The 9,781-nt window shown below is 51.4% G+C and overlaps 1 protein-coding gene across 1 annotated transcript; it reads left to right on the forward strand.

Moving 5' to 3' along the window:
• Nucleotides 1-503: 503 nt before the first annotated feature.
• LOC110297501 (kallikrein-2-like) lies at nt 504-5,991 on the forward strand. The gene is given in 5 exon segments (XM_021166276.1): nt 504-549; nt 1,639-1,798; nt 3,707-3,993; nt 4,105-4,241; nt 5,866-5,991. Coding segments are annotated over 5 exon segments (756 nt in total).
• The last annotated feature ends 3,790 nt before the right edge of the window (nt 5,992-9,781 follow it).

Consider the following 9,781-nt stretch of genomic DNA (forward strand, 5'->3'; position numbering starts at 1 on the left):
GATGCAAATACATCAGCAGATACTTACACACACACACACACACACACACACACACACACACACACACACACAATTAAAAAGACATAAATATTCAGAGGTTTGGAGAGTTAGTCTTGGCCTCAGAGGGGCAAAGGGATCATTGGCATAGATTAGACTGACCACTGAAACTTGGGAGCGAGGATTTTATTGGGGTCTATGTAAGGAAACTTTGATTGAGAGCCAGTCATGTCCCTGATCCTGTCATCCTTTCCTGAACCTCTAGCTTCCCTGATGAAGCTTCCCTGCCCATGGGCCCTTCCCCAGTCAGGAATCCATCCAGTGTCAACAGAACAAGGAGATATGGGTTCTCATGCTCAGCTGCTGGCCTTGGTGCCAGCATCCAGCTCACAGACTTAGAGGCGTGGCTCAGAGTCAGCAGAGCAGGGTGGGAGTGTGGAGGGATAAGGGCTTTATATATAAGGCCTTGCAGAGTCCGCTCAGCTCCAAGCTCGTCACCTGTCACCATGTGGTTCCTGGTTCTGTGCCTCATCCTGTCTCTGGAGGAGTGTGGTGAGAAGTTGAGGGATTCACAGGAAGAGAAGGAGATCAGACCCCTCCCTTCTTCACCCCCATAAGTCCTCCCTCCCATACCAGCAGCTCAGCTTCATTCTCCAGCCCACGGCTTTCCTAGGACCAGGGACTGGGGTTCTTATTTCTTGTGGTGCCACCCTGACTCCCCATCTCAACCCCTCCATGCTGCCTAGACCTTCCTGCTCCCTGTTTTCTATCTTGATGTCCTAGAATGTCCAGTCCACTCCCTGCCTCCAGCCACTTTACCGCAGGCACAGATCCTGGGTCATCTCTGTCTGTCATGGTGCGATTCAGAATCCTTCATTGGAGGACGTCGCTCTGCCTTCCAGCACCCCTTAGCCCAACCACAGTATTACTGTCACTCTCATGCAGCCACTACTGTCAGTCACCCTATGCTCTCCGTCTTGACTTCTGTCCCCCAGGTCCTTTGCTGGGAACACAGATTCCCATGACACACCCTGTTTTATCATATAACTAAGAGAGCTAGTCAAAGACTACACAAATAGCCCCTGCTTGCTACAGTCCGGAATTGGAGTTTTTGAATTTTCTTCTTATTCTGCCTCCACCTTACCTTTCTGAGGGGGGTTTTAGGGGCTCTTCTAGAACTCATTCCAGGGTCAAATTTGCAAACTGAAAAGACCCCACCCTTTCCCACTACGTTCCCTCAACCCCACACAGGATTCTTTCCTAACAAACAGACCTCACCTATGGGAGCCCATCTCCATTTGGGAAACTCTCTGTTCCTGAGAACAGAGTTTCCACCAGCCCCCAGCCCATACCCTTCTCACTCCCTGGAGCCCATGCAGCCCCAGACTTGACACTCTGCTGTCTCCCAGTCTGCCGTCTAGGGTCAGCTTTGTGCTCAGAGTCTAATGTCTCCTTGGTTAGGGCAAGCTACCACTCAGCAAGCCAGGTGTCAGCCCTGAAATCCAGTCCATTCTAGCGCCCCTTAACCTGACCTCCCTCCTGATCCTCTGCCCCATGGCCCTTCACACCCACAGGAAAGCTTTCCTTCCCAGTCCCTTTTCCATGTCAACCCTGGGTCCTACCCAGCACTCCCTTCTACAGGTACCCTTTCCTTCGCCCAGCCCAGGATCATTGGAGGCTGGGAGTGCGAGAGACATCCCCAACCCTGGCAGGTGGCTGTGTATCATTATAACAAGGCTGTGTGTGGGGGTGTCCTGGTCCAACCCCAGTGGGTATTCATAGCTGCCCACTGCATTGGCAGGTAGGATGGGCTGGGGTGTGGCTCATGGTCAGAGCACTTGCCTGCATGCTAGGGGCCCTGGGTCCTCCTCCCCAACACATTAGTAGGAAAGGGAAATGGAGGTGATGGTGTCATCTATTCTTCAAGGAAGAGTATGCCACCCTCTTCCTCAGATGACCTCATGGGAGGTATAGGTGTGAGGGATGAAGGTTGGTGCTGGTCCAGAAGGACAGAGTGGTGGGTAGGCTGGACCACTACCACTCCATGACCACCTGAGTCTCTCCTCATGTCTCCCCATGTTCCTGTCTCGCTCTCTCTTGGGGATCCTGCTCTTTGATTGACTATGTGAGACTGTGTTTTGGTCTCTCCTACCCTGAGTCCCCGTCTGTGTGTCCCACCTATCTCTGTCCTCCTCTGGGTGTCTCTATGACCATGTGTCACTATGTGTCTCCCCCTCTAGATCTCTGCCCAGCTCTCTCTGGGTGTGGGTCTCACTCTCTGTCCGCCATCACTGCTGACCACACTGAAGAACTGGATTAAGTGAGATCTGGTGGACCGGAAGGGGTGGCCCCCATATGTGTGTGTGAGGGAAGGTCCTCAGCTTTCCCAGACCAACCTGGCACTGGACACGTCCACTCTGGGGACATACAGGCAGAGGCTGGGCTGGCCTGCATCAGGGCAGCATGATGAGTACAGAGTGAGGACAGGGTACTGGGAGAAAGCTTGGGCTGTGACCATGTCCCGTGGGCCAGGCTAGCTGAGGCTAGCCTAGTGCACCTGAGTGGCTCTCAACCCTGCCCCATCTCTGTTCCATTTCTCTTTCTCTCTTTACCTCCTGCCTCACTTGCCCACTTCCTCTATTTGTCTCTGCCTCTCGTGTGTCCCCATTCCCTTTTCCTCTCTTCTCATCCCATGTACTTGCTGCTCCCACGTGCTCCCATGTGCTTTCCTGTGGTGCTCCACGCTACTCCTTCCCTCCGTTTCCTTTGCAGTTCTCTTGTTTTAGTCATGTGCGTGTGGTGCATGTGTGTGTACTGTTGGTGCGTGTGTGTGAGCGTGCGTGTGTGTATGGAGGCCAGGAACAGATGTCAGCCATCTTCCTCTCTCACTCTCCAGCTTATGATCTGTCACTTGATTTATCGCATTTATTTGCTTTGTGTGTGTGAGTGCGTGAGTGTGTGTATGTGTGAGCATTTATGACATTGCATGAGCTTGGAGGTCATGAGATAGCCTGCAGGAGTCAGTTCCCTCCCTCCACCACGGAGGACCTGGGATTGAACTCAGGTCACACGGCTTGACTGCAAGTGCCCCTACCCACTGAGCCCCTTCACTGCCTCTTTTTTTTTTTATCATCTTAAATAAAAAAAAGCCTGTGTGTGAGTGTTTTGCTTGTTGGTGTGTGTCTGTGCACCATGAACTAGAGTTACAGACAGTTGTGAGCCAGCATGTTTGTGCTGGGAATCGAACCCAGGTCCTGTGATAAAGTAGTCAGTGCTCTTAACCACTGAGCCATCATCTCTCCAGCCATCTTCTGCCCCTATTTTTTGAGACAGGAGCTCAAATATTCAGCATAACTGGGTGCCAAGAAGCTCTAGAGATCGCCATGTTCCTGTGTCCTCAGTGTGGGAATTGCAGGCATGTGCCACTCAACCTGATTGGCAGCTCCGTTCAGAAGGTCCAAAGTCAGGTGCTCCCACTAGTGCATCAGGTGCTCCCACTAGTGCAGCAAGCTCATTACCGACTGAGCCATCCCACACCCTGGCACTCCTGTCTTTCCCATTCTGTGTCTGTCTTTCACTCCCTCTCCCTCCAGCACTTTCTTGCTATCTCTGCTTTCCACGCTCTCTTTCCCCATCTATTTCTCCTCTTTCTCCCTTTTGCCCAGATCCCTTGCCTGCTTTTCCTCCCTCATCTCTGCTTCCTCCCTAGCAAAAGCAAGGTGAGGCTGGATCAACACAGCCTGAGTGCTGATGAAGATGCAGGTCAGTATGTCTCTGTCCGACGCTCCATCCCACACTCACTCTACAACATGAGCCTCCGAAAGCTCACATTTCTCAGCTGGGATGCTGACAGCAGTCACGACCTGATGCTGCTTCAGCCGAGTGAGCCGGCCGACATCACAGAGGCTGTGAGCATGATGAGCCTGCCCACCGAGGAGCCGAAGCTGGGGAGCCGTTGCCTGGCATCTGGCTGAGGCAGCACCAGGCCAGGTAAGTGTATGCCTGGGTCAGACCCTGGAACCTGGAGCCGGAATTCAGTCCTGGATGGAAAGGCTGGGGAGCCTGGCTGCTGTAAATCTACCATGGTTGTGTTCTCTTGGCCTACAGCTGTCAGGGCGAGGACGCTGCAGTGTGTGGATCCCAACCTCATGTCCAATGACGTCTGTAAGAAGGCTTACTCACAGAGGGTGACAGAATTCATGTTGTGTGCTGGGCACCAGGAAGGCGGCAAAGATACCTGCATGGTGAGCAGTCCCAAGCCCTAGGATGCTGAGACAACAAGAGTGAAGGAAACTGATTCTGGGCTGAGGCCCGGCCAGCATCTCCTCAGCTGCTCAGACACTGTAGCCCGTCAGCTCCCCCTCCCCCCTTCAGTGTGTCAAAGCCTCCTCTGCTCCAGTCCTGTCCCTTCCTCCCAAGGCACCCTGTCTCTCACTCTTCCACATCTAGGCTTCTCAACCTACAGACGCCTTTTCTTATGTATCTCCTATGTGCCTCTGACCATCCTAGACCCTGCTCAGCCAATAGGAGCACAGAGCAGCCCCTCCCACACAGGGAACCATTATGGGGGTTGGGAATGTTGCACTGCTCTTCCTGGGGCAACTGTTTCTACTCGGCACAGAGAAGACAACACACTATTCCATCCATCTTGGAGAGCTCATGGGTTGTTGGGTTAGCCTCAGGGGCATAGAAGGCAACTGTATCACCAAAAAGCCTGCCCCAGCATAGGTGACCACTTAGAAAATCTGCACCTCCCGAGTCCCCTGCAGCTCCACTCAAGAGTCTCCCCTCCTGAGGGGCCTCCTGAATCCCCTTGCTCATGCCAGGAAGGGAAGTTTTGACGGAGAGAACACAGCTCCACAGAAAGGGGCAGCCATAAGCAGGAAGCACAACTCAGCCATAATGGGGTAGAACGTCATAAGGAGCCATGGGGCAGGCATGAGGCTTGGGAGGCCTGGGAGGGTCACTCGTGGTAGGAGGGAATGTTGTATGCAAGGTCAGAAGAGGCAGCACCTGACATAGGGGAGACGGGTGTACCCTATGGAATTAGGGGAAAGCAAGTACCAGGTCCCCAGGGGAGAGAAGCTGGAGGGCTTGGGGGACAATCAAGGACCTTGTGACTAAATAAGTGTCAGCAGACAGAGTGTGAATGGGGCTCAGAGCACACAGAAGGTTGCTTTCTGCAGGGCCTCAGCAGGGTCACATGGGATACTTTTATTCTATGGTGTGTTAGAAGCTGGCTGTGGGCGGTGCTGGACTGAGCAGGGCCAGGCTGACATTGTTCTCGAGTGCCATCTGGTGTCCATGAGATCAGGCTGCAGGAAGGGTGAAGGAGGAGGGCTTGTCTTGGGCTTGAGCTGTGTGAAGACGCCAGCCAGATCTTATCTTCATCTGGTCTTACCCCACTGCCTTCCTCTCAGGTGTTTGCCACAGTCTCGCCTTGCATTGCCTCCAATCATCCCCTCTAATGTCAGAGCTGGCCTTTCCCAGCCCCTGCTCACAGTCCTGGCTATGAGGTAGCTATCCTAGAAAAAGTTCATGGGAATGCAGCCGTGAGATGACCCCCAGAGGAAATGGCACCTCTATTCCCCTATGCCGAGCTGGGGACCCTGCCTTCTGTCCCCCCCCGCACCCCCCCACTACTGACATGAGGACATTGCCTTCAATACAGGAGCTAAATCTGTTTCCCTTCCTCTTTGCCCAGGGCTCCAGGCTATGTCCCCTTTGAGATGCTATCCTGCCTTCTTCTGGAAGGCAAACTGCGAAGTTGCAATCAGTAATCTGTTGGTGGTTAAGTGTGAGGGGTGGGTCACCCCAGACAGAAAGTGGGCTGTTCTCTCACTCCACCTCCATGCCTTCTTCCCTCAGGGTGACTCTGGAGGCTCACTCATCTGTGATAGGATGCTCCAAGGAATTACATCATGGGGTGGTGAGCCCAGTGACTATCCTAGGAAGTCTAGCTTATTCACTAAAGTGTCAGCACACATGAGCTAGATCAAGGCCAACATTAAGAACAACCCTTGAGGTCCCTGTGCCTTCCCTACGAAACTGACAACCACCGTTCCACATTCTGCACTGTTCCCCTTTTCTGGGCTCGAGGCATTTGGGTGCCCAGGACTCAGCCAGCAGAATGCAGTCTCCTGATTTTCTCAACACAAGTGCTTAGTGGAAGAGAGGAGCAGAGACATTTGGTTCAGCAGGTCTCAGAGGGTTGCATGTGCTTACCCCATCTCAAGAGCATGGCAGGTCTGAAAACTGCTCAAGCAGAAGGAGGTGGTGGTGGCCTTGGCATGTGTGCATGGCAAAGACGGCAGAAGGGGATCACCGGAGATGGGACAGAGACACACAGTGGCAAGTCCATGGAGCCCCGAGCAAGATCCGAGGCCCATGCAACGGGGTACATAGTGGGGTGGTGCGAAAACGTCACCCTCATTTTTCTGGAGACGACAGGATGCCTAAGTAAATTGTGAGCAGAGGAAGGAGGTCACTCCATGTCACAGGTCTGGCGCAAGGGAGGGGAAACCACAGAGTGGGGAAGCTTATTCACTTTGTGGTGACAACTTTGTTGGTGACAACAAGCCACAATTAACAGAGGGACTCTCAGTCACAGATGTGGAGCTAGGGTGTGTCATGGGTGAAGACCATGACAGGGAACAGAGAGAGATCCTGAGACAAGCTCTCAGATGGACTGTGGAGTAGAGAGGCAAACCTTACCACTGTCACCACTTGTCCAGTGGCTTCTATGGACAATGATGTGTGAGGACATGTCCAGAGTGCTTCAACCCACAGCAGCTGACCAAGCCTGGCATGCAGGGTGCTCGCTGGGCTCTGTACTCCTGTCCTCTGTACTCAAATACAAATACATGACCGACATGCTGTCCATCTCCAGGGTCTGCAGGGCATAGCCCAGGACCCCAGATACCCAAATCCACATTCACATTTACAGTCACTCCGTCAACACAAACTGCTACTGATATCCAGGGCTCCAGTGGACTGAGACTCCTCAGGCAAGGAAGTCTGGGGCATCCAGAATTGTCTCAGGAGGGACTCAAGTTAGGATTTTCTCGTGGTTGAGCACCAAGGCCTCTTGGGGAATCTTCTACTGTTCAAGGGATGAAGGAAGAAAGAGCGAGGAAGAGGAGGAGAGAAGAAAGGAGGGATGAGAAAAAGGAGGTAAATGGGGGGGAGAGAGGATAATATGGGGGAGAGGGAAAGGAGAGGAAGGGGAGGAGAGGGAAAAGAAAGGAGTGGGAAAGGAAGAGAAGGGGGAGGAGTGAGGAAGGCAGTAAGTCTGATGACATCATTGATCTGTTGACCAGGGAGGGGGCATGTGGAAGAAAGTGCAGGTATGGGGACAGACCTGCACTTACTGGAGATATGGTGGCCACTCCATTGCTGCTTCTTCACACCCTTGGGCAAGAAACAATCTCACCCTAAGTCTACAGGGTAGAGAGACACCCAGCATCCCATCCTGGACACAGGAGACCATAGAGTGTGTCATAGGGACATAGAGAGACCATAGCTGGGGAGGTAGGGTATCTCTGGGCACATGGGACTACATGGGACTGTACACAGGGTTAGGCTGAGGAGTGACACAGCTTAGTGAACTCCAGTTCTCCTAGGGAGAATGGAATTGTGCTGTCAACATCTTGAAGGCTGGCAGGATCTGAGGACTTTGTGAGATACTGCTGGTAATCCCATTGATGGAGAAAGCAGCATAGATTGGGAGCCTCCACCAGGGTGGGGGCCCTGAGGCCTCCTGGTGACAGACTTTGAGACCGAAGCTGATGCTGAGGACACTGGGTGTGGCTGAATCCATCCCTCGCAGTCAGCAACCCATGAAACCCAGAGCATGGGCTTCAGGACTTTAATTACTGGTCAGGAGGACAGGGTCTGAGTCAAAACTGTGGCCTGGGATAGGATGTGGTGTCCTGAGCTACTCCAGGAGCTGAAACTCAGTGATATTACACCCTAAGAGGAGGCTGAGAAAGAGCACGGATGCTCCACTGTTCTGTCCAACTGGGCCTGTGAGACACACAGACAAAAGAAAGTCCCACAGGAAAAGCTGCCTGTTCTAGTGGCTTTAGGAACAGGGTCAAGCCTGTCTAAAGTGTAGACCAGGACATAGACTGTACTCATCTTTGAGTGTCTCTCTCTGCAATAAACTGTCTTCTACACAAAGCTCTGTGCATCTCAGATGAATCCTTTTTTAATGGAGATCACAGGGGCTGGGGAGCCAGTGGAAATCCAGCAGTCTTGGTGACTGTAACATAGGTGTGTGAAGGGTCATCTGATGACTAAAAATATTTAAGTTGGATTCCACGTTGAGTTAGAAATGTCCTAATGAGGGACTGGAGAGATGACTTACAGATAAGAGCACTAGCTGCTCTTCCAGAGGACCCAGGTTCAATTCCCAGCACCTGCATGGCAGCTCACAACTGTCTGTAATTCCAGTTACACAGGATCTGACATGCATGAGGAAAAATATCAATACATATAAAATAAAAATAAATAAATCATTTAAAAATCTTTAAAAAAGAACTGTCCCAGTAAGTATACTGAAGGAGATAGGACAAGATATTAACAATACTGAACATGAAAACATGAAGCAAGGCCAGAAGAAACTAGGTAGAAAATTTTGAATATACTTAAAACCAAAAATTTTCAAAATATGAGGATCTAGGCTAGATGACTCAGTCAATAAAGTGCTCACTGTGCAAGTGCAAGGACCTATGTTCAAGTCCCCAGCACCCACTTAAAAGCCAGGTAGGGCAATGCCTATCTGCTAGCGAGGGGAGACGGACTGATTCCTGGAACGTGTTAGCCAACCAGTATAGCTAAATCAGTGAGAGATTTTGTCCCAAAAAGAAAGAAGAGGAGGAAGAGAAAGAGGGGAAGAAGGAGGAAAGGAAAGCAGAAGGAAAGAAGGAGGGAGAGGTAGAAAAGAGGGATGAAACATAAAGGAGAATTACCACACAGCTAGTTATTTGCAACAGACTGGGAAAGATGTGAAATGTCTGATTTCAGATCAGAAGGCTCCTCACGGAGCTCCGTGTGTGAGCTGACACCATCCCTGGAAAATACTTAACATGTTACACTGACCAGGCACAGGCTGTCAGCATCCATTACAACTCTACACTCAACAGAAACATATTCTCATAAAAATCCTTGTGACAAGGATCATACCTACACCAAACTGGAATCTTCCAGAATTCATCCCGTGAGAACAACACAGTCAGTGCTGCGGTCTTCACAGCAATGAGGACACTGTGTGGGGAATCAGGACTACGAATCATTCAAGACAGAACAGCAGAAACACGGGGAGAGACAGAGACGAGGAGAAAGCGGGTAATAGAAGCTGAGAAGCCATACAGGGTGTCCAGGGTCACAGATTAACCTCTCTGATTCTCTCTGCCTGGCCCCTTGTCTCCATCAATGTCTGCCATCCAAGGTCACCCTGTGCTACAGTCTCTAAGATTCAATCCTGTGAGTGAGAGTCTCAGCCTCCACCTGACTTTTGTCTTACCTACATCTTCACCAGCCTTCACCTTCCAACCCAGAGAGTTGCTGGAACCGGATCTAGCAGCTTGATATATGAGTAATGGGTCTCTACTGTCTGGGTCTGCAATTCTAAATCTCTACAATGGACTTTTTTTTTTTTTGGGTGGATGACAGTATGACCCTTAACTTTATCTAGTACTGTGAATGTGTGTGTGTGTGTGTGTGTGTGTGAGAGAGAGAGAGAGAGAGAGAGAGAGAGAGAGAGAGAGAGAGAGAGAGAGAG

The sequence above is a fragment of the Mus caroli genome, chromosome 7 (assembly GCF_900094665.2).
Source record: "Mus caroli chromosome 7, CAROLI_EIJ_v1.1, whole genome shotgun sequence".
In the NCBI taxonomy this organism is placed as follows: Eukaryota; Metazoa; Chordata; class Mammalia; order Rodentia; family Muridae; genus Mus; species Mus caroli.